Here is a 25,669-nt window from a genome sequence, read left to right as displayed (position 1 = left end):
AGGCTGCCAGAAGGGCAAGGAGGTAGAAGGGAATCACAGCTAGAATTTACGGCTAACGTGTTAATTGCTAACTACAAGTGCAGCCTTGAATGCCCAGCGTAGCTGACCTCACAGACCCACCCAGTGACATACTGGCCTGGGAATGACAGGTGAATGACAGGTGAGAGGGAGCAAAGGGTAGGCGGGTGGGCGTGGAGCCGGCCGGGTGTGCCCCAGGTTTCTCCCTCTCATCTTTAGGCCTCAACAAGCGGTGCTGCCTCCCCCAGCAAGGCTGAGGGCTCGCTTACTGCCCTCTGCTGGGCTCGGACAGAAGAATGAAAGGTCTCCGCTGGCGCTACACTCGGCTGGTAAGGGGCCAGCTTGGGCTGGGGGTTGGTCAGGAAAGGCGGGGGAGAGGGCGTCTGGGCCAGGATTGGATACAGGCCGGCGGTGTCCCCCTTCCAAGCCCCTCCCCAGCTGGCCCAGGGTTCAGAGCAAGGACTCAGGAACCTGGGGCCTTAGCGCCCAGCCCCATGTTCCCAAGACCCTCAAGGAGCACAGACCACTGTCTCCATCCCTTCCTCCCCGGAGTGGGTGCCAGATGGAGCTCTATCCAGAAGCCCGCACAGCTAGGACCCCCTCCCTAGGCCTGAACCTGGGGAACAGGAAAGCAGTGTCCTGTCCTTCTCTCCTTCTCGAGGAAGTCTGTCTTTTTTTTTTTTTTTTCCTTTAATGGAGTACCCCCTGCTGTTTTTTAAAATTAATTCATTCATTCATTAATTTTTGGCTGCGTTGGGTCTTCGTTGCTGCGTGCGGGCTTTCTCTAGTTGGCAGCAAGCAGGGGCTACTCTTCGTTGCAGTGCGCAGGCTTCTCATTGCGGTGGCTTCTCCTGTTGCGGAGTGTGGGCTCTAGGCACGCAGGCTCAGTAGTTGTGGCACGTGGGCTTCAGTAGTTGTGGCTCGTGGGCTCTAGAGCGCAGGCTCAGTAGTTGTGGCGCACGGGCTTAGTTACTCCGTGGCATGTGGGATCTTCCTGGACCAGGGCTTGAACCCATGTCCCCTGCATTGGCAGGTGGATTCTTAACCACTGTGCCAGCAGGGAAGTCCTTGAGGAAGTCTCTCCTGATGAAAAGCCCCGAAGTCATTGTGTGCAGGCGTGCATACACACACACACACACACACACACACACACACATGCAGACACACACATACACACTCTGGTACAGAGTGGGAGCTCAATGGAGTGAATGAATGAATGAATGAATGAATGAAGACACCACCATACATGCCCACTGACACACACATATATTTACACAATCCCAACTCACACTCACAAACACATTGACAGGTAACACACGAAGTTGCACTCAACACCTTCTCACACTGATTTGCCTACACAACTCTATTTTAAGCCAACACACCACACACATTCACACAGACAATGTGCATTTTATACGAATCTGCGAACCTGCACGCTGTCTCACCTATGACTACATGCGTTGTTTCACTGGCTGAAAGGGCCTTCTTTCTTCCTTTGTAAAATGGGGGTAGTAAGAAGCACATTCTGGGGAGTTCCCTGGCAGTCCAGTGGCTAGGACTTGGCGCTATCACTGCCGTGGCCCGGGTTCAATCCCTGGTCGGGGAACTGAGATCCCACAAGCCACAGAGTGCGCGGCCAAAAGGAAAAAAAAAAAAAAAAAAAAGCAGCACATTCTTCTTAGAATTCTTGGGAAAATTCAGAGAGATCACGCACAGCAAGCATTTCACACAGGCCTAGTCAAGTGTGTGCTGTATATTGTATATGTCGGCCACTACTGTTGTTATTATTATTATCGTTATTTCACGTACAAAGGCACAGCTGCGGCTCCCAGAGCTGGGCTGTCATCTGCCCTTCTCTCCTGCCCACAAGCTTAGAACGCAAGCCCTGGCATCCACTCTGGATCCAGAGAAACCAGGCAGACAAACCGCAGGGCCCACGGCCACATCTGATGGGCATGGCTGGCAGGGGCCAGGGAGGGAGCTGGCTGGAGGCGGGGGCAGGGTCTGGTCTGTCGCTGATGCTTGCTTCCTCTGGCTGGGCTGGTGGCTGCAGGGGTCTGGGCAGGGGGGATGAGGTGGCCGAGGCCCTCAGGCTCCGGGTGTGTGGAAGCTGGTGTCTCCTTGCCCCTCCACTCACCAGGCCTCTTTGTGTCTTCACAGCCCAGCCAGGTGGAGGACGCTCTGTCTGGGGAGGAGGGTGAGGAAGAGGAAGAGGAACGGGAGGAGGAGACAGCCCCAGCCCCAGCTCCTGCTCCTGAAGAGCCAGTGGCGCCCCAGCTGGCAGAAGCCAGCCAGGTTCTGGGAGCCTCGGAGATGAGGCAGGTCCGGGCACAGTCCATGGTGCAAAGATTTCAGCCCTGAGCCTAAGGGTCCCACGCTCCTGCCCCACCCCAGCCAGGCCCAAGGACACCCAGGGTCACTCCTGCTCTGTCCTCTGCTCACTGTGTCACCTTGGGCAAATCACTTCTCCTCTCTGGGCTTTTCTTCCTTTCTTGTAAAATGATCCAGTAATCCTAGCACCGCCTTCTTCCCTGGGCCAGGAGGTTAAGGATATAGTGAACTAATCTAGTCCTTGGGAATTGACACCAAAGCTGGGGTGGGGGTGGGAGGATGAGGTGGGGGGATTAGGAGGAGGGGTTCAGCATCTCATCTATTCTCTGGCTGCTAGGGGCCAAGGTGACCCCTCTGACCTGGGTTCAAATCCTGGCTCTGCCACTTACTCCCCATGTGGGCTTTAGGCAGGTTGCTTCACCTCCCTGAGCCTCAGCTTCCTCATCTATAAAATGGGAATACTAATCCCTCTCTCTGAGGGTCCCTGCTAATTGGCGTGAAAGTCCCCTGGAAACAGTAAAGTACTCTGTAAGCTGCAAAGCACCATGCTTGGGTGAGTGGTGGCTGTTCAACCTCAGTCCTCCTGGGACCCGAAGGCTACGGGGCGAGGAGGGTGGGAGGACCGGGAACCCTCACTCACCTCCAGTCCTGTCCCCAGCTCAGCCTCCACCTCCCCCCGAGAGTCGCTGGACACTCCTGGAGTCTGGCCTTTTGCACGTCAAGGGACGGCTTCAGTCTGCGGAGCCTGTACAGGCAGATGGAGGGCCACAGTGGGCCGGTGCTGCTGGTGCTGAGGGACCAGGATGGCCAGGTGAGCCGTGTGCTGGGAGTGTTAGTGGAAGCGATGCATGTCGTTGGGCCCCCGAGGGCCTCTCCATCCCCCAGCTCTGCCCCAGGCTCCCCGGGAGCCTCTCTAGGACGGGCCTACGTTACGAAGCCTGAAGGGTGGTGCTGCCAGTGGACCACCAGCTCCCTTCCAGCTACAAACTGCAAACTCTTCTTTCCAGATGTTTGGGGCCTTCTCCTCCTCGGCTATTCGACTCAGCAAAGGCTTCTACGGTACTGGCGAGACGTTCCTCTTCTCCTTCTCTCCACAGCTGAAGGTGATGTTCTTAACCTTCCAGGAGGGGAGTGGGATCTACGGCAGGACAAAGAACCTGGGGTCCCAGTGGCCCCCAGCTCCATCCCCCGTGCTGGGTGCCTGGTGTCCTTCCATCTTTCCACAGAGGGAGTACAGCAGGGCAGTGGCAGGCAGAGCATCCCCCTTCATTTAAAAAGTGCTCAGTTCCTGGCAACCACTGACTGGCTTGAGAGGAGGTTTGTCGCTCAGCAGATACAGGCCGGAAAGACAAAACTGGTCCAAGTGCAGGTAGCCCTGTGGGTGTGGGGGTATATTTTCTTAGGCAGTGTCGGGTAAGGCCATCAGATAAGGGTGGGGATGGAGAGGAGGGTGTGAAGGTTGAGGGGAGAGGAGGTATGGCAGGAGTAGAAAGGGAAGCTGCTGGAGAAAACTGGAGAAACAGAAGGGCAGCTAGGCAGGGCTGACTGGAGGTCCGAGACTGTGAATGTAAAGGCCACTTACTTCGGTGTGTGCTTTTCTCTAGCAAAATTCAGCTCCTCAGGTTCAAGCACGGAGAGCGCGATGGGAGGGTTCAACCACGACTGGGGTTTTGCCAAGCTGCTTTACTAGAGGGAGACAGGGAAAAGGGAGTTGAATGGAGTGGAAACACAAAATAGATGAAGCACTAGTTGCAGGTGCACTGGTTTGCCATTAGAAACCCCTGTCCCATGCACAGAGCAAGACACCTACAGATACATGCAACAACATAGGCATCTGGTTGCATGACAAGGAGGTCACAAGCTTGGACTGACTGCCTTGCTGAAGGCAAAACACACCATATCTGCTGCGTTGCCTCCATCGCCAGCCTGGAAATCTTATCAGGGAAGAGGAGAGGGGACAGTTGTTTACAATAAACCCATGCTGGATACTAGCCCTCACCGCTGGCCTTCCAGGGTTCACGTACTAGAATCCCCAAGTTGTACAAGTTTCCTCCTACTGCTCCGACAGCTCCTTGGCAGAATCCTTTGCTGGTTCCTCCTCATCTCCCCAACCTTTTAACGTCATGGGGTCCTAAAGCTCAGGTTTTGGTTGTCATCTCTTCTCTGACTACCCTCTTTTCCTTCGAGGTCTCGTCCATTCTCACAGCTTTCCATGCCATCCAGGTGCTGATGGCCTCTCCTCCGGACTCCACACTCACATACATCCAACCACTACCCAGTGTCTCCAGTTGGATCTAAATGGCATTTCAAGCCTCACATGTTCAAAGCTGAGCTCCTGACTTTCTCCCAGAAAACCGGTTCCCCCTGCCAGCTTCCCTGACAAAGTTAACGGCACCTCTATCTTTTCTGCCATCAAGACCAAAAATTTTGGAGCCCTTCTTAACGCCTCTTTCACACCCTACATCTGAGCTGTCAACGAATCCTGATGGCTCTTCCTCCTCTTTCTATCGCTATCCAGAATCCACCACTTTTCACCATGTCCTTTGCTGTCACCCTGGTTCAAGCCACCATCATTACTTGCCTGTGTTCCTGCTATAGCCTCCTAATGCTTCCACCTTCAGTCATCACAGTACCTGGAGTGAGCCTTTTAAAATATAAGTCAGGGCACGTCACTCCTGGGCTCCAAGCTGCCGATGGCTTCCTTTCTCCCTCAGAGAAAAGCCAAAGCCTTTACAGTAACCTACAAGTCCCTACGTCTCTTGGCCTCTCTCTGATGTCATTTCTTGCTACTTTCCCTCTCCTTCACTCTGCTGTAGCCACACAGACCTGTCGGTTTGTTCTTAAACAGGCAGGCCTGTTCCTACCTCAGGGCCTTTGCACACACTGCTCTACCTAGTGTGCCCTCCACAGGATCTCCATGTGGGTCGGTTCTCACTTCCTTCAGGACCCTGCTCAGATGTTACCCTCTCGGCAAGGCCCTCCCTGGCCACCTGCTTTAAATTTGTAACACTCCAGCCCCTAGAAATTCTTATTGCCCTTCTCTACTTCTTTCTCCTTAGCTTTTGTCGCTACCTAATATACCATTTATTTTACTTATTTACCCGCCTCCTGCCGCTAGAGTGGGAATTCCAAGAGGCAGGAATTTTTGTCTGTTATGTTTGCTGTTCTCTCCAGTGACTAAACAGTACCTGGTGCTAAGTGCCAAAAAAATTCTTCAAAGGAACTTATGATTTTTTTCAGGGGATCACTACAGTCTTCCCAGGATACTGTTATGGAATCTCATCCTTCCAAAAATTGGCTAATTTTTGCCTGTCTTTGGTCTTCTGGCACCTCTTGTGTTCTTCATGAATTCCCAGCCGTTCCTTGACCGCTCTTCCAAGAAGCACCATGAACATGGCCTTAATTTTTTCTGCAGCAATGTTTATCTTCCTCCTTCAAGTCTGAAGGTCATGTTCCTTGAGGAAAGTAGAGGAGGAGCTGAATGGTTCTGTCTTCTCGTGGCCACTTGTTAGTATTATCTCACCTCTTCTGAGCCCAGGGCTTATCTTTTATTAGTCCGTTTTCTTGCTTAACACCCTTTGGTTGCTCAGAGCATTTTTGGCAACTAATTACAGGCAATAATATGCTATACTTTTGCAGCCTTTAAAAAATCTTATTAGCTAAATTGACCCTTGAATAATTTGTTTATTCAACAAACATCTATACCATGTCTCAGGAATACTGCCGGAATCAAGGCAGCTTTCCCAGAGCTTACCTGTTAGCTGGGCAGGCAGTGGCATATTGCCACATGAACAGGGCCTGGGAGGAAGGGCTACTTTCAATTTCTCTGGGATGACATTTGGGCTGAAAGATGAGAAGTGGGCCATTTGAGGATCTGGGGGAAGAGCATCCTGGGCAGAGGGATCAGCAAGCGTGAAGATCCTAGAGCAGCAATAGCTTCAGGTGTCCCAGGGACAGAAGGGCCAGGGTAGATGAAGTGCAGTCGTCAAGGGGGAAAAGAGGTCGGAGAGAAAATCGGGGGCACAGCAGGCTGGGCTTTCGGCTGTTGTAAGCGGTTGGATTTTATTTCCAGGGCCATTGGAGGGCTTTAGCAGAGGAGGGCTAATACCTGATTGGATTTTGAATACGTCACTGACCGCAGTGCGGACATGGGCTCTGGGCAGGAGACAGTGGAAGCGGAGACCCATTAGGAGGCTGTGATCCAGGGAGGAGTGACTGGCGGGGACGGATGGGACAGAAATGGTGGTAGTCAGGGTGTCTCTTTGGGGTGGGGCCCACAACACTTGCTGAGCAACTGGGTGTGAGGCAGCACTGGGGGGTGTGCAGGCTTGGTGTTGCCTCCAGCGAGGGGAGGAAACAGTTAGTAATGGTAGAATCAGGGCCCCGCTCCTGACCTGGACTTTCCGCCTCCTCTCTCCAGCTTTGGAAGCAGGAAGCCTCAGAGGGCTCTGGTCTATTCCTAGAACAGAAGGGCTTTGGGGCTGTGGGAATTCAGACTGGAGGGCAAGAGGAGGTGAACTCCAGGGAGACTGGAGAGAAACTGCAAGAGTTAGGAGCCCAAAGTAGTTCCTGAGCCTTCGTTGGGGCCTGGAGGTTCTGTTTCCTCCACAACACTGCCGCCCAGTGGTGTAGAGTCAAAGTGCAAGGGCAGGACTCGCCCAGTAACCGCAGGTTTCTCCTATCATCACAGGTCTTCAAGTGGACAGGAAACAACTCTTTCTTTGTGAAAGGAGACTTGGATTCACTGATGATGGGCTGTGGCAGGTGCGTGTCTCAGTCCTCCCCGAGTCTCGAGTGTCGGGGTGGTCTGTGCTCGGATCCCTTCTCCCGTCCGGAAATGCTGAGCTAGGCTGCCCCAGACAAGATGGGGAGGCTGCTGGTTAACCTTCAAGCCTCTCCCTTCAGCAGCTCCTGGGGCCTGCTCAGTCCCCTAGCCAACCCTCTAAACCCTGCTCTAAGTCAATATTGAGAGGAGAGGGTGGCGTGGACTCTCCCCCAAAGTGTTTCGTTGGTGACAGCTTAGGCTGAATTTGTGTGTAACTTTGGGAACACCATTCCATATGGTTGGATGAGGCTAGATTCAAGGGATGGGCAAGCCTCAAATTTACCTGTCAGCTCCATGATCGTAGGAACATAACTCACTGGAGGAAGGCAGGCATCTGCCTGGAACCCGGCATGCGTGTGTGCGTGCGTGCGTGTGTACGCACGCACGCGCCTGTTGGGGGTGGGAGATGGAGTGCGTTAGGAAGACAAGGTTAGTCTCGCCTCTGGTATGACTTGAAAATTCAGGCAGAATAACTCTTATCCTGAGGGTACAGATGAAAGCATGGCTTGCTTAGTACCAGGCAAGTTCTTTGCTCTCCCAACTGCCTGAAAAGCCTCCACTGAGAGGCAGATTGACACAGAACGCACCAGCCATGGCTGATTTGCAGTAAGCCACTTCCCAGCTCCAGCCTAGGTTTTCTGTCAAACGAGGGGATTAGAATGGATGCCCTCTGACGTGTTTTGGGCTCAGAGTCCACGCTTGCGAGAGTCCCTCCTTTGGTTAAGCATTGCCGTCTTTAACGTTCTGAATGTTCTAAAACTGGATTGTGGTGATGGTTGCACCACTGTATATATTTATCAAAATCATTGAACTTAAAAAAAAAAAAATTCTCCTGTGGGGAACAACATGCGAGCCCCTAACAATCAGGATAAACTGGTTTAAGGGGAGATGAGACAAAGGCGAAGTGGGGCTGCGGTCGCAGTATGGCCAAGCACCGCTGGTGCAGGTCCGAAAGGTGTCAGCACCCAGGAGGGAGCGATGCCAAGACTCTCCTCTCTCTTTAGTGGCCACTTTGGGCTGTGGTTGGATGGAGACTTGTATCACGGGGGGAGCCACCCCTGTGCAACGTTCAACAACGAGGTGCTGGCCCGGCAGGAGCAGTTCTGCATCAAGGAGCTAGAGGCCTGGGTCCTGAGCTGATGCCCCGGTGGGCAGCTTCCTGAGGCAACAGGGGCTTGGATCTGCCCCCGGATGCCGACGAGGCCTCCCGCACCCCGGGCAGTCCATTCTGTCCGAAGCACAGATGGCGAAGTGTCCCAGTGTGGACTGCGGCCGTGAGCCAGCCTCCCGTCGCCCGAGGACCAAGACAGGCATGGGCACAGGCCATGTTCTCCTGGAGAGGGGACTTTGAAGGAGTGAAAGCACTTATACCTCACCTGAGCAGCACAAAGTCCCTCAGGAAAATGATCTTTTTAGAGAGTATACAGTTAATACATGTTTATTGTAGAAAGACCAGAAGATATAAAAGAATTAAAGTTGCTTAAAATTCAACCACCCCCCCAAAACACTAACATTTCATGTATATCCTTCCAGATAATTTTCCAAGGAGAGATATATATATATATCTTACAAAATGGGATTCTACTCTATATGTTTTGGACATTATTTTAACTTAAAGAATATTGTCAAACCACAGACACCAGTACTCAACCAGTGAAATTAATAAAGACTCCAGTAGCATCCTTCTTTTCCCAGAACATTGAGGGCTTTCTGTCTGCCACCAGTGTGCCACCGGGTGCTTGCAAATCTCTTATTTAATTCCACGAGGAAAATATGAAAGCAGCAAATGAACAATATGCATATTTGGGTAAAGAATTTGAAATTCTGTAGATGGGAACCTCAGGCAGGTTAGAAAGGAGGAAGGGTATGTTTTCTGGCAAAACAGGAGCTCAGAAAAACTAAAAAAAAAGAAATCCATATCCCTCCCCATGCTAGTGCCTGTCTCCTGCCAGAAGATTCTTTATCAGGCCATTACTTGCCATTATTGAATGAGGAAAACCAAGTAACATAGGCCCTGTTAATACCATCCCCTCTCGAAGACCCAACACAGTGCTGAGGTATAAAGAAACATCTGGGCGCATTCCTAGACCAAACACAGTTCTTTTGCACAAAAGGGTCAAAACTGGGCACACAAGTGTGAGAGAAAGTCGTCAAGGAAGACACGGCCGGTTTCAAGACAGAGATACAGTCATGAGGTTTTATTGCAGCTGTTTCCTTCACCCGGATGAAATAACCAGTCACTTGAACTTGCAGTTCTATTTACATTCTCAATGTGACAATGCTCAGTAACTCTAGAGGCCAAGCTGTTAAAGTCTCCGTTTTTACACAGTGAAGATGTTTCTTAAGAAAAATTTAACTTTGTCAGTGGCACATGGCTCCCATAATTAAAACAGTTGCAAAGAGCATAAAGTGCAGCTGCCTGGTACGTAACAAAAGATGCAAACAAAATAGATCCAAGTTGCTTCTCAGAGAGCACAATGATACAACACTAAGACCACAAAATTGCAGAGTAAAACAATGACTTAAAGGTAGGAGGTGCAAAAATAAAACAATCTTGGCAGAGAAACATTACATTCTTGACCTTGGGTCCGCGCACATGAAGTCTGGGACGGATGCTTCTCCCTACTGAACATTTCAGAGGCACCTTGGTTAAAATGGACATGACCCAGTACCACGGACCACTTTCCTTGTGCTTCTATGAGCCCATGTGTGACCACATCCCCACCACACAGCATCGTGGTGGGAGAGGAGAAGGGTTCTAACTACTCTATGAATTAGGGTCAACTCTTGATTATCTACTGAGGGATGGGGGAGGGGTGATAGTGCACAATGGCAGACATTCCAAACACCTGTCACCCTAGTGTCTACAGCAGAGAGCCTGGTTACACAGTGGAAGGTGCAGCACTCCTAAGGCCCTGTGGATAATCCACTGGCCTGCGGTCTGAGTTCCTCCCCACTCCCTCTTGCTCTTGCCCAGGGCCAGGGCTGGCTCCCCAGGCCCAGCCTGCCAGGGAATGTCAGGCTTTTGTAAGGGAGTGTCGAAGCACAAGATGTTAGGGGCTCATGACTACACTCCCCACTGCCCTGCCTGTGGCAGCCACCAGCTTTGGCTCTAACTCCAGACTTTGCTCTTGGTGAATTTCTGTAGCACCGGGGATGTGCGTATGGGGGGAGAGCCCTCAGTTCAGGAGCGCTGCTCAACCACAGTGGTGTAGAGACACAGAGGGGAACCTGGAGTTCACTGGGCAATCACTTCATCTCTGCACGGGCAGCTACCAGCAAAAATGAAGTCCCAGCTCTGAGGAGCCCTGAGGATGGATGGTTCCTGTCATGACCTCTGATCAGCACCCAAGCAAGATGCAGAGAGCAAGTGGGAGGGAAGCTGCCTTCTCCAGGCTGGGCAATGGTAGAACCCTCAGGGCTTGGGCAGTGAGCACTCAGGAGAGAAAGAAACCAACATGGGCTAGAGCCACAGCTGACCCAGAGAACAGCCTGGTTTGGGGGATCCCTCTGCCACTGGGGCTAGGGGTCTCCTATAAGATAGTTTTATGCCCCACTTCGGAGGAGGCCAGAGCCCTCAGATCTTTTCAGCAAATCGATCAGGCCTCTCATCAAAATGCTGGAGCCCCTCCTGGCCCTCATCTACTGTTGATCCCACATGGCAGCTTACAGGGGGCTAAAAGGGTGAGGGTAGGTGCCTTTCACTAATGTTCCAGTCACTCAAGGAGAGCTCTCTTCAAATTTGGGGTGTTGGGCACCTCCTCAGGGGCGCAGGATTTTACGTTTTGCTTTTAACTGCGGCTGTTTGTGACAATCCCAAATGCAAATTCCAGTGGGCACCTTTGTCTAATTTCCAAATTTTTTAAAAAACAATCATATGTCCTAAGAGTTCAAAGTACATAAAAGAGTGGTTATTCTAAGAAAACAGGCTGCTAAAGAAGAAAGGCTTTGATTAATATTAAAAATAGGCAAGGCAGTGCTTTCCATAGCTCATGTAATAAGGTTTGCCTAATACCTGTTCCTCTAAATAAAAATGACTTAGCATGTGCGTACATTCAAAATATAAAATAAAAAGCACTAGTTGTCAATACATTTGTAGAACTCTGTAATCAAATTCCCTAAATTAATTGTGTTGGGGGGGAGGAGGGAGAGGCTTTTTGTAAACAACTGATTGCAGACATTCACACTGAGTCATCTGAAAAAAGCTGGACTCTGAAGTTGGATGCTTCTCGGGTGTGAGCTGGACTCTGGGCTGAATCTGTGTTCTTCCACTCCAATTTTCGAGGTGTTATAAGTGGGGCTACAATATCACCATCCTGTGAAAAAGAGAGAAACTAGAAATACAGAAAAGCCAGTTTTCATGGTTTTGAGCGAAAGCCTCAGGTACACATATCTTTGTCCTGCAGACAGATTGCTTCTGGACAGACTTACTCTTGGGAAACCCCAGATTGTATATATGCTCAGTGCGTGGGCTGAATTAGAAACACCACGGTCCTAGGAAGGGAAGAGCCCTCAGAGCAAAAGCCACCAGACCTATTCTTTTCACATGGCTAGGTTTTACGGCCCTCTCCCTTCACACACTTCCACAGAACACACTCTGTCCTGGTTTTCCAGCAGAAAGAGGGGCCGCACTGGACCCTTGCTCCTCTCTTTCCTAGTCTCCCCTGTAATAAATGTCCCAGGTCTGTAAGACGGCAAAGGGGGGAAGGACAGTGTGCGCCTGCAGAACTTGAGCTTTGCTCCACAATTAAGGCTATAACTTTGGCCCCATCAGCATTGACTCCAGCCAAAACAAGCAATGGTGTCAAAGTGAAGTGACACTACGACTTGAAAACAAAGAGTGTAAGAAGCTAGGCCCTCTAACACCTGACTCTATCCTGAATTGTTCTTGAACTTGTGGATGGATTCTCGAGGTTATATGAGGGTACAGGATCTGTGACAGCCTTTATTGCACTAGGAAGAGAATGCTTGTGATAGAATATCGTGGCCTTCATTTGCCTACTTGCTCTCAGATCCACTCTTCGCCTCCCTCTGCTGTGCTCTGTGTCACAGGAGCTGCTCTTGTGAACTACGTTTCCCAGCTCCCGTGTCTACTGGCCTCCAGTCAGGTTTGGCCGATGGGAGGCACTGGTGGGAGGCTGGAAGAGAGGGGGGCAGAGAAGCCAGGGTGTCTCTCCCCTAACCCCTCTGGCTGGGTACAGTGGCTGTTGATTCTGCTGTGGTTCTAGCTTCTGCAGGTGGCCCAGCACCTGGACTCCCACCTCCTTCCCTAGAGGTGGCAGCAGCTCCCTCCTGTTGTCTCACTGTCCTGTTTGCCCATTTAGCTCTTCTAAAGCTTTCGGATCTCATGCCCCGTATCACATTTCTTCTGCTGACCTACGCTGGATCTGACTTGATAGAGCTATTATTAAAAGCAGCTACACTATTGCCATGACACTCATATTTGGAAGACCCGTACCTCAAGTCAACATTATTTGTTTTCAAACTCGTCTCTATTTCTACCAAACATCCTTATTTCTACCCATTCTAATTTCAACTCTAGTGAATTTTATGAACGCCGACTTGACTATGTCACTTTCCTGCTTACACACCCCAATGGCTCCCACTGCTCTGGTGCTCTTGGCTTACAGGACTATGCACAGTGCCCCGCCCCCGTCCCTAAATGCACCCTGTTCTCTCCCACCTTCCGGCCTCCCCCCCACCCCCCTTTACCCAGCTGACTCCTCATCCATTCTTCAGGTCTCAGCTTCCAAGTCCCTCTTTAAATAAGCCTTCCCCAACAAACCAGACTTAAACTCGTCTCCTTTTTGCTCCTCTAAGACTGTCCACACTGCCCCTGACCCCAAAGCACTTACCACACCATTGTGATTGTTATTTACTCATGTGTCTGTTATCCCCAAATAGAGCGAAACCCGTGGGAACTGTCTCAGGTACCGTTCCATCCCTGGCCCCTCACATAGGGCCTGGTGAAAACACTCATTCCCTGACTGAATGTATCTGGATTTAAGGTCACTATCACCACATGGCTGAACTTGAATAGCCTCTTGTTTCTCTGCTTCCAGTCTCTCCACGTTCCAATCCATCTGCTGCTAGAGTTTTCCTTCTTCATCAGGGGTTTAGTCTCCTTAGGAGCTACAGTACATAAGACAGACATACTTCCTTATTTCCACTGGTCTCACTCTAGCTGGAGACAAAACCCAGAAGTAAATAATAATTACAGCAGCATGGTAAGTCTTGAATACTCTCGACAATTCCCTGCCCACTGTACGTAACAATAAATCCTTCTTAGCTGATTACCCACGCTTCTCCACAATCCAGCCGACTCTTCCATTTCCCCTGTCACCGCAACAATAAGACTTTTCTCCTCCAGTCAGACGGGTCTCCTCATGGCCCCCAAACACACCCAACTTGTTCCAGTTTCATTTTTGTGTAGCTCCCACTTCTCTCTGCTACTCATCCAAACACAATCCAGCCTTCTGGATGTAGTAGAATCCTCCCTCCTGCCTAAGACTTTTTTTTTTTAACATCTTTATTGGAGTATAATTACTTTACAATGGCGTTAGTTTCTGCTTTATAACAAAGTGAATTAGCTATACATATATCCCCATATCTCCTCACTCTTGCGTCTCCCTCCCACCCTCCCTACCCCATCCCTCTAGGTGGTCACAAAGCACCAAGCTGATCTCCCTGTGCTATGCGGCTGCTTCCCACTAGCTAGCTATCTGTTTTACATTTGGTAGTATATATAAGTCCATGCCACTCTCTCACTTTGTCCCAGCTTACCCTTCCCCCTCCCCGTGTCCTCAAGTCCATTCTCTACATCTGAATCTTTATTCCTGTCTTGCCCCTAGGTTCTTCAGAAGCATTTTTTTTTTTTTAAGATTCCATATATATGCGTTAGCATACGGTATTTGTTTTTCTCTTTCTTACTTCACTCTGTATGACAGACTCTAGGTCCATCCACCTCACTACAAATAACTCAATTTCGTTTCCTTTTATGGCTGAGTAATATTGCATTGTATATATGTGCCACATCTTCTTTATCCATTCATCTGTCAGTGGACACTTAGGTTGCTTCCATGTCCTGGCTATTGTAAATAGTGCTGCAGTGAACATTGTGGTACATGACTCTTTTTGCATTATGGTTTTCTCAGGGTATATGCCCAGTAGTGGGACTGCTGGGTCGTATGGTAGTTCTATTTTTAGTTTTTTAGGAACCTCCATACTGTTCTCCATAGTGGCTGTATCAATTTACAGTCCCACCAACAGTGCAAGAGGGTTCCCTTTTCTCCACACCCTCTCCAGCATTTATTGTTTGTAGATTTTTTGATGATGGCCATTCTGATCAGCGTGAGGTGATACCTCATTGTAGTTTTGATTTGCATTTCTCTAATGATTAGTGATGTTGAGCATCCTTTCATGTGTTTGTTGGCAATCTGTATATCTTCTCTGGAGAAATGTCTATTTAGGTCTTCTGCCCATTTTTGGATTGGGTTGTTTTGGTTTTTTTGATATTGAGCTGCGTGAGCTGCTTGTATATTTTGGAATTCAGCACCACCAAACCAGCTCTACAACAAATAATAAAGGAACTTCTCTAAGGCTTTTCTGACAGCTCTCCCAAAGCTCTGAGTCCTAACAGACTCACCTGTGTCCCTCCCTCTGGCATCTGACAAAGAGCCGATGTACTGGGCTACTCTTTCACGTCTAACCTTTGGTTTTTGTTTCCTTCAGCACCCAACACATGGGGATGGGGGTGGGGGTGGGAAGCAGCTAAGGTGTTGTGAGAGACAGCACTAGGCCAGGAAGTAGAACTCTGTTTCCCACCTGCCTGCCAATCATATTCATTCAGTCAACAAATATCAACTGGTCACATTCTCTGTGCCAGGCGCCCACCATGTGCAGGTCAATAAGGGACAATTTCAACAACATTCTCTATGGGATTGGCAACTAGAGAATTTAAATAGGTTACAGGTTTGGGAATGCTGAGTTTGGAATAAGTTAGAAAACTTATTATCAGTTATATGTGGCCTTAAATAAGTTAAAACTCAGCTTTGGTAACCTTCTCTTCAAGATGAGGACACATACCTTATGACAAAACTTCCAGTTATAAAATACATGCAGATAAGTCCTGGGGATGTAATGCACGGCATGGTGACTATGGTTAATAATACTGCATGGTATAATGGTATATTTGAAAGTTGTTAAGAGAGTAGGTCATAAAAACAAACAAACAAAAAAAAGATGAGGACACAATATCTCACCCGCCAGGGTCACTGGGAGGACTGGGTGAGACAACTGGTGAGAACATTGTCAAGTACTATTCACATGTTCACCATCTTAAACTTTTATTATTAGGACAATATTGATAAACAGAGCACCCACTCACAATTGCTGTAGGAAGAAACTGCTGGTGGACACAGGTTCAGGCATTTTAAAAGGAAAGCTTAATGTGGAAAAACGTTTTTTTCCCAAACGAAAACCAAATGACATTTATTTATTTATTTATTTATTTACTTTAAACCTTTTATTTCATATTGGAGTATAATTGATTAACAATGTTGTGTTAGTTTCAGGTGTACAGCAAAGTGATTCAGTTATACATACACATGTATCTATTCTTATTCAAAATCTTTTCCCATTTAAGTTATTACATAATATTCAGCAGAGTTCCCTGTGCCATACAAGGTCCTTGTTGGTTATCCATTTTAAATACAGCAGTGTGTACATGTCATTCCCAAACTCCCCAACTATTCCTCCCCACTACCGTTCTCCCCAGTAACTGTAAGTTCGTTCTCTAAGTCTGTGAGTCTGTTTCTGTTTTGTAAATAAGTTCATCAAATGACTATATTTAAATGAGAACTTTTCAGAGGGATGTAAGGATTGCTTGTGTTTTTTACTTAAAAATTTGTGCAACGTATGTGAATAATGTCACCCACCTGTGGCTTGGTGAAGTCATTGATTAAACACCAGTGAACAAAATGCTGTTGTGCAGCATGCAGACTCCTTTTATCCGTCTTCTTACAATAAACTCGAATCAGCTGCTCAGCAAATACCTCTGGCAAAAACTGTGAAACCTTTTTAAAGAAGGAAAGATTTCACTGTCACCTTGAATTCACACACTGAAGAGAAATCAGTTGTTCCTAAGCTCCATGCTTGATGTTATATTAAAAGCACCATGTTGTTTTGCTATTTTATCCCAATGATAATCCAGAGAAAAGAATTCTAGGCAGCTGTCATATTGCAAAATGTCCCGCAATTTTATGTCCATTAATAGAAGATGAAAGGTTTGTATGATATAATTACATGAAGACTACAGACTCTCACACAGAAGATATGCAAATACGCACATTTAACTTAGATGACTTCAACCATATGACACTCCCTTCCCACCAGACTTATAAGCTAGCCTCTAAACCAAAAAACAGAGCTTTCTTCTATGTTTAGCAAACAGGAAAAACTGGCTGTTAAGATGGTCTAGGCTACACAAAATCAGGTATACTTGAATTTTAAAGATATGCTTCTGCTTCTTTTTTTTTTAACGTTACACGTTGACTTTAGGACTCAACCTGAAAGTAAAATGCAATTTACTGTAAAGATCCAAATGCCACTGTAGTATATTTGTTTTACCTAAGTAGTTACCTGATTTTTAGTAATCATGATTGCCTGGCTGGGCTCACTCTTACAATAGAAGCGAACATGATCAATAGGATTCTTGTCTTCCATCCCATAATCCATGTTGATAACCTTAATACAAGCAATAAATAAGCGATCATGTACATAATAGCAATGAGAGTTCAATTCAGGGTTGTGGGGCATCACAGGAAACGAAGAAGAGCTCTCTGGAGGTTGAGAAGTAGGAGCCCTGGTAGGGTGGCTCATAGCGGAATAAAAGTAGCTCTGGTGCATGACCCATAGGGAACTGGTCTTTGAAATCTGGGTGGGGTGGGAGGGGTATTTGTGCTTTCAACATAAGTAGGGTATAACATCAATACCTACTATGTGATAGACACGTGGCAGGCACTGTTGTGTAGAGATACAAGGACCCTTGATAAAATCCCAGCCCCCACAGACCACATGGCCTAGACTGAGGTAGAACAAATAATTTAAAAAGTAACTATCAGGAATTCCCTGGTGGTCCAGTGGTTAGGACTTGGTGCTCTCACTGCCAGGGGCCCCGATTCCATCCCTGGTCAGGGAACTAAGATCCTGCAAGCTATACAGCCTGGCCAAAAAAAAGTAATTATCTAACCCCATTTGTTATGAGAGCTACCAAGGAAAAGCAAATGGTACTGTGAAACTTTGTAACCTGGGAACCTAGTAGTCTGGGGCACCTAGGCAATGACTGGAAATGTTTTCCTAGGAAAGTAACTTTACTAATAAGTGAGCAGGAATTAACCAGGCCTAGGTAGGAAAGAAAAGAATTCCAAGCAGAAGAAATAGCTCTGAAGCAGAGAGGACTGAAACTTGTCTGCTGGTTTTAGTAACACTGAAGTCATGGGTGATCTTAGTGAGAGTAGTTTTAATACAGGCAGACCTCAGAGATATTGCAACACATGCAAAGTGCAATAAAATGACTTGCAATAGAGTGAAATGTAGCTGTATAGTGATGGTGACAGAGAAAAGGTTCAGAAGTAGATGAGAAGGGACTTCCCTGGCGGTCCGGTGGTTAAGACTCTGCGCAGGGGGCACGGATTCGACCCCTGTTCGGAGAACGAAGATCCCGAAAGCCACGTGGCGTGGCCAAAACAAAGAAACAAACAAAAAACAAAGCAAAACAAAAAAGAAGTAGACGAGAAATGAGAGAGAAGACAACTTTTGGAAGTTTGGCTGTTAAGAGAGGCAAGAGGGGAGAATATGAAGCAGACCGTGGTACCCAGGAAAGGTAAGGGGACACAACTTTTCAATGAGTTTAACCCTGAAGAAGAGAAGATGGGTAAAGAGGAGTGCAGGGTTTGTTATTTTCTTAAGATGAAAGTCTGTTTAACTGCTGATGGGAAAGTCAAAGAGAGAGAGGAGAGAATGCATACTGTGTGGTTCTGCAGACATTCTGAGACAAACTGCTCTCTGGCTGCACTGCCCAATGGGGTAACCACTGGCTATGTGTGGCTTTTTACATGTCAAGTCATTAACATTAAATATAAGAATAAAATTAGTTCTTCAACTGCAGCAGCCACATTTCAGTGCTCAATAGACATGTGTGGCTAGTCACTACTGAAATGGACAGCACAGATACAGACCATTTCCATCACCACAGGAAGTTCTATTGGACAGCCCTGGCCTGGAACACAATTAGAAGGGTTACCCTTAGCCTTTTGATAGGAAGAGAGACATTTCCCCACTGTACCAGAGCGAAGTCTGAACACAGCTGCACATGGAGGCAGGCTTGCTTATTTGACGGTGTAGGTGGAGAGAGTTCCTATCTAATAACCTATATTTTATCTCTGAAATAAGACCTGAAGTGGGGTTAGTCACTGAGAGTGAATACAGTTGGGGTTGGGAAGCAGGGCTGGAGATTTGGGAGGAGTGAAGATGGTTTGAAATAGTCACTATGGAGACTAGGAGAATTGCACTAAGCTTGCCAGAAAGTCCAGAGGGCCCACCTAGGGTTGGTGACCACGAACTGTCATTCAGCGTTTTGCGAGGGAGTTGAGGGTAACTGCAGAAAATGACTGAATTAATGGAAACACGATCTAAGTTAGATTGGGAGAGAAATGAAGATAGAAGATCACTAACAAGCTGGAAGAAAGTCAGGAGACAGTAAACTGGAGCTCCCGATGAGCTAGGAACAAGCAAGTAAGGAAGAAAGGGGTTTATGGACAGAGATGGGATGCTTCAGTTAGTGATTTTTAGAGGGAGGGCATTTTCAAATGTTGATAAGGTTCAGAGTGTAATCTGCCGAGCACGTTGGCTGAGGTGGAGGGGATAAGGTCACTGAGGATGAAGGTAAGGAGATCAGAGCTGGCGCCATGTGGACTATGAAGCCACTAAAGATGATGGCAGGAGCTGGAGTAGAGTGGAAGGCTCTACACCATGCCAAAATCTTCAACCAAGAGGACAGGAGATGGTTTAAGGATGTCAGTCTCAGAGGAACAGGGATCTTGCATGGGGTCTTGAAGTGGTACTAGGGAACAAGAGGACTGATGAACAGGAAGGTCTCCTGACCCTGAGGAATGTGCTTTTCCTGAAAGAGCTGCAGGGGAATCAGGCTCTCAGGGGACAGCCAGGCTGCAACAAAGGCAAAAAGATAGTCAGCGAAGAGGCTAAAGATAGAGGGGAGTTAGTTAATTATGGAGTGGAAATTCCAAAGGGCTCCACGGACCGGTCTGGGACAAGGGAAAAGACTGGAAGTGAAGTAAGGGAAGAAATAGAGTAATGTGGTGATGACGGTACAGAAAAGAACAGATGATAAGAGGGGCTTATCCTGTGAGTGGTGACTGAAGAAAACCGGTATATGAGCTTTGCTGTCTATGCTGCCAGTGGCCTGTGAGACAAAGGTGGACATCTGAGATTCAGCCATGGTCCAGAAGTGAGACCAGGGGTCTGCAGTACACGGCCAGCCCTCCCACTCTGCATGGTCTACTGGCTTTGATAGCTGCATCCCTTTATCTGTGAGGGAGCATTGCTCAGTCCTCCCCACGATCCCAGTGCTGGTGCTGTCACAGGTCTCTCTCCTGGGTGTTGTTTCATAAGGGAGGGACCTGATGCAGCATTGACATTTTACCCATCGTGGTAAGGCATGAACACTAATCAAATTTTCAACAAGTTAAGTGCCACTACCTCTTCGGTATTTATTTCCTTGGCTTTAGAATAGTAATAAAAGGCAATCCCTATTTTCTTCATAATGCATAACTGTAAATTCCTCCTTAAAGCAGATTGATAAAACAGTTACTTTCCAGAAGGGCAATGTTATACAGAGATCCCATTCTTAAGCAAGGACTCAAGAGTAAAAAAGTAGCTACAGACCAACAACAATGAGTCTTTCATTCTAAATAGTAAATTATGTTTTATAGCCCATTACATAATCATAAAAGTTACTACATACAGTCCCCAAAGGGGCCATGTATGGTAAGATGCACCACGTAAATATATTACACTGTCAAGCTAAAACTAGATGCTAATTCATGATAAGACATTTAATTAGCAATTTTACTTGCTTTCTCAGAATACAGATGGGCTTTACCCATCTTAAAATGGAAAGAGTTTCAGATTATGAAACTCTTGTACCATACTCACTGTAAAAAAAAAAAAAAAAATCACCTGCAATTCCACCACTCAGGCAGAAACAATGTTAACATTTTACTATTAATATATCCAAAATTTTTTCAATATGTTCGTTGCACACACACATTTAAATGTAATGTATATACATTTAAAGAAACAAAAAGAAAATCATTCTGTATGTACTTTTTTCACTTATTATAAACACCTTTCGATGTTAAAAACAACTTTTAATGTTTGCATTATTCCACTGAATTTCCTATTGAGAGACATATATAGGGACTTCCCTGGTGGTCCATTGCTTAAGACTCCATGCTTTCAATGCAAGGGGCGCGGGTTCGATCCCTGGTCGGGGAACTAAGATCCCACATGCCGTGTGGCATGGCCAAAAAAAGACATACACATTTTTCCCCTAATTTCACACTATAATAAAGCTACAATAAATATATTTGTGCTTTTTTTGAAAAACTGATCACCTCGTTTGGACAAATCCCCAGAATGAAACTGCTGGGTCAGTTAAAATTGACCCTAGTTTGGTCTCTTTTATCAATTTACACTCCCATTTTCACATACCTTTATTATCACAAAATCTTATAAAAATGTTATCTTATACGTCTGATAATCAAAAAACTCGTTGCATCAATTTGCCTATAGGTTAACAAGAAAGTTAAACTTCTTTCAGGTCTACTGGCCATGTGTATCTCATCTTCTCCTATGCATGGCAGCCACTTGAAGTACCTCTGATCCTCTATCCATTGGGAGATGGGGAGGTGGGGGACTGACTAGGAGTAATGCCTGCACTGAGGGCAAGGGCAGACACGTGGGAGCCCAGGGATAACATTCTGGAGAGTGAAGCCTTTCAGAGCCTCAGGAAGTCAGGATGTGAGATCCCTTTATTCTGGTGGAACCTCATCTAATGAAACAGGAAACTGCAGCCTGATCTGCAGATCTGAGGCACTTCAACACACAGTCAAGCGAATAGAGAGAGGGTCCAAGGGCAGTTCACTCACTGTGTCCCTCGGCAAAGAATGGTTATGGAGAGATTGCCTTTTGCTCAAAGATGCGTCAGCAAGAGAATAGCAAATGAGAGGCTTACGGAAAAAATACACAGAGAACACTGTCCTGAGATTTCAGAGGAGTAGAACTCTGAAAAGAATTTCTTAGAGGAAACAGAAGAAAATGTGAGAAAGCCATTTGGCATTCTCATTAGGATACAAGAAGACACTACATCCTCTACGAAAATAGGAGTCAAAAAGTCTTAACTTTTTCCTTTGTGTGTATGTGTGCAATTAAAATATTATTGGTATGTATTACTTTTTTGATCAAGAAAACATTCTAAAATCACTATATACAATGTTCTATTCATGACATGACCACAATTACATAAAAATATTTACAATATTGACATAAAAATGTCAAAGAAGATTTTAAAACTGCTTAATGTTAGTTTTTTTCTGTGATATCACAGGTGATTCTCTTTCTTCCATCTTTCTGTATTTTCCAAATTTTCTATAATGAACATGTTCTACTGTTATAATGGGGGTGGTAGTGGTGCTTTATTTTAAACAAATTCTTTGCTTAGTATGTTATTGGACTAACTACTTACATCCACTATGAAATCTTCAGCCTTCAGTTCAGGTTCTAGCACCATGTCACTGGGTTTAGCACTGGCGACCCCTTTCGGAAGGTTTTCGTAGTTTTCCTAGAAAAGACAAGGCTCCTCATGTTAGAACTCCAGTCCTTCATTCTACAGTGTTTGTATCACGAAGAGGTTCCCTCTCTAAAAACGGCACTTTACCAAAAAAAGTGGGTAGAGATTTCCCTAACAAATATATGGCTTCTGCCTATGCCATCTTTTAATCAAATCACAATAGTGCAATTTTCATAACAGAATTTCACATTGAAAAAAATGTGGCATTAACGTATTGGTAAAACAAGAAGAAGTAAAGTGTGGCCCAAGGAAGTATCATGAGGCAGGGTGTGGTTATCCGTGTGGCTTTTGTTATGGGCTTTCTGGCAAAGAGAAAACCCTTCAACAAGCAGGAGAGATAACTGATAACTGAACTAAAGAAGGCAGGCAAGCACCATCTGCGAGAACCTGATAATCTGTGAAAGAAGGAAGTAGTTAAAGCAGGTCCTTAGAGTGTCAAAGAAGCTCATGCAGATACCTCATTTTGAGGCCCCTTTTTTCTTACATTCATTTTCTTGCCTTTGGATCTAGACAAAATTTGAGGCCCCCCTCTCACTTCTGAAATGAGAGAGTAAAGGTTTTGGAGTAAATGAGACTTGGCTTTGAATCCTGGCTCACTAACTGTGCTTCCATAGGCAAATTATTTAATCTCTCCCAAGCCTCAGTTTCTTCATCTGCAGGGCAGGCCTCAGAAGACTGATGTGAAGATTAAATGAGAACGTGTAAAGGGCTTAGAATACAGTCATGGTATTGTGATGGGCTAATGCTTTCCTCTTGGGGGTCAGAGGACCTTTCAACTTACCCTTTTAATCTTTATTTGTCCAATAGGCTGAGTCTCACCCACAAACTTGTAGAGGTTACGGCATTCAATTTTCTTTAAAATCGCTCGTGCAGCATCCAATTTGGGATCAGCAGAGTATAAAATCTCCAGAAAAATGTTATCTGCCAATTTGATGAAATTTCAGTTACATTAAAATGAAAAAACAAGATTTTAAAAGACTCATACATTGCTGTATGACTCATACATCGTCTGAAATGATTTCAAGCAGTTTACAAACGTAGGTACACAATGATTATAACAAGGTGAAAAAAATTTTCTAAGCCTGAAGTGAAAAAACCTTTGTAAAAGTGTTGCAGTCAATGTCTCAGATTTGCTTCAAGGTAATCTAATGAGTGGGAAAGGGGAGAGCTGAGACAAGACTGCACTGGAGTTGATGACTTGAGACTGGGTTTTAGGTACAAAGGTGTATTAATTTAGGTGTATTAATTTATTGTTATGTTGGTTTTTTGAAAATATTTATTTATTTATTTTTATTTATTTGGCTGTGCCAGGTCTTAGTTGCAGCATGCAAGCTCTTAGTTGCAGCATGCAGGATCTAGTTCCCTGACCAGGGATGGAACCCAGGCCCCTGGCACTGGGAGCTCGGAGTCTTAACCACTGAACCACCAGGGAAGTCCCTATATTATGTTTTTTTAAAGAGAATGATACTTAAGGATTACAAAATTATGTCTGAGATCTGCTTCAAAATGGCCCAGGGTCTGATGGGGTGAAGGGATGAAGCAAAGTTGTCATGCGTTGATAATTGCTGCAGCTAAGTGATGAGGCTAAGTGATGTAAATTTCCTTAATAAAAAGTTTTTAAGGGAATTCCCTGGCAGTCCAGTGGTTAGGACTCCGTGCTTTCACGGCCAGGGCCTGGGGTCGATCCCTGGTCGGGGAACTAAGATCCCGCAAGCCTCGTGGTACGGCCAAAAAAAAGAAAAAAAAAGTTTTTAAAAGTTTCATTCCCTGATGATAGAAGGTAGTTTATTTTCCTTCTTTCTTTTTCTTCCAACTTTTTATTTTGGAAATTTCAAAATAAAATACGCTTCACTGAAATTTATCCACTGTTAACATTTTCCCACATATGCAAACACTCTCTCTGTGTGTGTGCACACATAAATTTTTGAGGAAACATTTGAAAATTACAGACATCAATACCTTTCACTCCTAAATACTTCAGCATGTACCTCCCAAGAACAAGAACGTCCCCCAACATAACCACAATCATGCCAAGAAACTTAATACTGATATAAAAATATCTGACATACAATCTATATTTGAATTTGCTTAATTGTTCCAATAATGCAATTTACGAATTTTTGTTGCTGTTTAGAGAAACCAATCAAGTATTATGGATGACATTAGTTGTTGTGTTTTATAGTCTCCTCCCATCTAGAACTAGGATAATTCCCCTGACTTCTTTCATTATGTTGACATTTTAGAAAAGTTCAGGCAGTCATTATGTAAAATGTCCCAGACTTTGAACTTGTTCGACTGCTTCTTCACCATTAGATTCAAGGAAAACACTGTTGTCGAGAACACTGTATAAGTGTTACAACATCTAAGAACACTATATAAGAGCTTGGCTCAGTGCATCACATCACAAGTCACATAACGAGCTTTGTTACATTTACGGGTTATGTTAAGTTCCAACAGTTGGTTAAAGCAATAACCACCACCCCGCCCCAAATTTCTCTGTTATAAATGTATCTTTCCCTTTGTAATTAACAATCTGCAGGGTAATATTTTGAGAGAGACTGACTATCCCAATAAGTTGTCAACCAATGGTTTAGCATTGATTGATAATCCTTGATTGAAGCAATCACCACATTTTGCAAAGTGAGTTTTATTAAAATGCCTTTTCTTGGCAAAATAAAATATTAGTAGTCTATGTCATTTACGTCACCCACATGTATATGTACCAATCCATGGTTAACACATTCCTCACCCTCTCAGTGATGCTGTCTACAAACCCATCTCTCCATCTTTAGTTTTCATTATCTCTTTACACATTATGCGCACAGTTTGAAAAACAGAACAATTTTATTTTAACATAAACAAGACCAGGGGTGGGATGAACTGGGAGATTGGGATTGACGTATATACACTAATACGTATAAAACAGATAACTAATGAGAACCTGCTGTACAGCACAGGGAATTCCACTTCGTTGTACAGTAGAAACCAACAACATTGTAAAACAACTCTACCCCAATAAAAAACAACAGCAACGACAACAACAACAAAAACAAGACCACGCTTTTCTTATCCATGCTTTTACCTACCCTATTCCCAGGTGAATTAAAGAAATGCTTTTCCCCATGACAGAATCTCACTTCCTGAAGGCCTGTCTAATCCCTGAGGTTCATCTCAAAAGGCACCTGATTGTGAAACCTTCCCTAATTCTTCCAAACCAGAGATGTAATTCCTCTTTGAACCCCACGGAACTCAACTGATACTCTTCTTATGCCTTTCATCTTATTCTACCAGGTACAGGTTTTGGGGTGGACTTATATTTTCATTTCTGTTGGCTAAATGGGTAAAAGAAGGATTACTGGATCACAGGATACATATATGTTTAAAAGAAAATGCTCAACTTTTCCCAAGTGGCTGTACCACCTGCATTCCCACCAGCCATGTATGAGAGTTCTATTTGTTCTATGTACATATTTTCAGAAGAGTCATCTACAAAAGTAAACTGCTTGTCTATTAAATTTAATGACTAAAATATCACTAAAATAGTGTAAACAACATTCAACTTGGGA

At 45.7% G+C, this 25,669-nt stretch overlaps 2 protein-coding genes across 3 annotated transcripts in view; one reads left to right on the top strand and one right to left on the bottom strand.

Annotated features, from left to right (window-relative positions):
- The first annotated feature begins 314 nt into the window (after positions 1 to 314).
- Positions 315 to 8,314, top strand: TLDC2 (TBC/LysM-associated domain containing 2). 2 transcript variants are annotated; one of them, XM_068524923.1, is made up of 6 exons: positions 315 to 347; positions 2,179 to 2,340; positions 3,008 to 3,160; positions 3,357 to 3,452; positions 7,040 to 7,113; positions 8,179 to 8,314. In XM_068524923.1, exons 1-6 carry the CDS (start codon positions 315 to 317, stop codon positions 8,312 to 8,314), a joined length of 654 nt encoding a protein of 217 aa, XP_068381024.1. The 2 variants fall into 2 exon arrangements, with proteins under 2 accessions (XP_068381024.1, XP_068381025.1); XM_068524924.1 differs by lacking the exon at positions 3,357 to 3,452.
- A 1,043-nt stretch (positions 8,315 to 9,357) lies between these two features.
- SAMHD1 (SAM and HD domain containing deoxynucleoside triphosphate triphosphohydrolase 1) overlaps positions 9,358 to 25,669 on the bottom strand; it is a 63,383-nt gene continuing 47,071 nt past the window's right edge. Inside the window, exons 12-16 of the mRNA XM_068565625.1 lie at positions 22,885 to 23,024; positions 21,999 to 22,094; positions 16,814 to 16,918; positions 16,111 to 16,248; positions 9,358 to 11,490 (exon numbers count right to left, since the gene is read on the bottom strand). Coding sequence (XP_068421726.1) covers positions 11,356 to 11,490; positions 16,111 to 16,248; positions 16,814 to 16,918; positions 21,999 to 22,094; positions 22,885 to 23,024 — 614 coding nt within the window. The 3' untranslated portion in view covers positions 9,358 to 11,355. The remainder of the gene's footprint in view (positions 11,491 to 16,110; positions 16,249 to 16,813; positions 16,919 to 21,998; positions 22,095 to 22,884; positions 23,025 to 25,669) is intronic.

The sequence above is a fragment of the Eschrichtius robustus genome, chromosome 16 (genome assembly GCF_028021215.1).
Source record: "Eschrichtius robustus isolate mEscRob2 chromosome 16, mEscRob2.pri, whole genome shotgun sequence".
In the NCBI taxonomy this organism is placed as follows: Eukaryota; Metazoa; Chordata; class Mammalia; order Artiodactyla; family Eschrichtiidae; genus Eschrichtius; species Eschrichtius robustus.
Note: the sequence above shows the minus strand (reverse complement) of the source record. Positions and strands in the feature narration are given on the sequence as shown.

What these genes read in the sequence shown, in the direction of transcription:
- TLDC2 (XM_068524923.1), top strand. Translation starts at nt 315, where the DNA reads ATGAAAGGTCTCCGCTGGCGCTACACTCGGCTG. An exon ending in CCTTCTCTCCACAGCTGAAG is followed by an intron (nt 3,453 to 7,039) that starts GTGATGTTCTTA and finishes CTATCATCACAG; the next exon opens with GTCTTCAAGTGGACAGGAAA. An exon ending in CTGATGATGGGCTGTGGCAG is followed by an intron (nt 7,114 to 8,178) that starts GTGCGTGTCTCA and finishes CTCTCTCTTTAG; the next exon opens with TGGCCACTTTGGGCTGTGGT.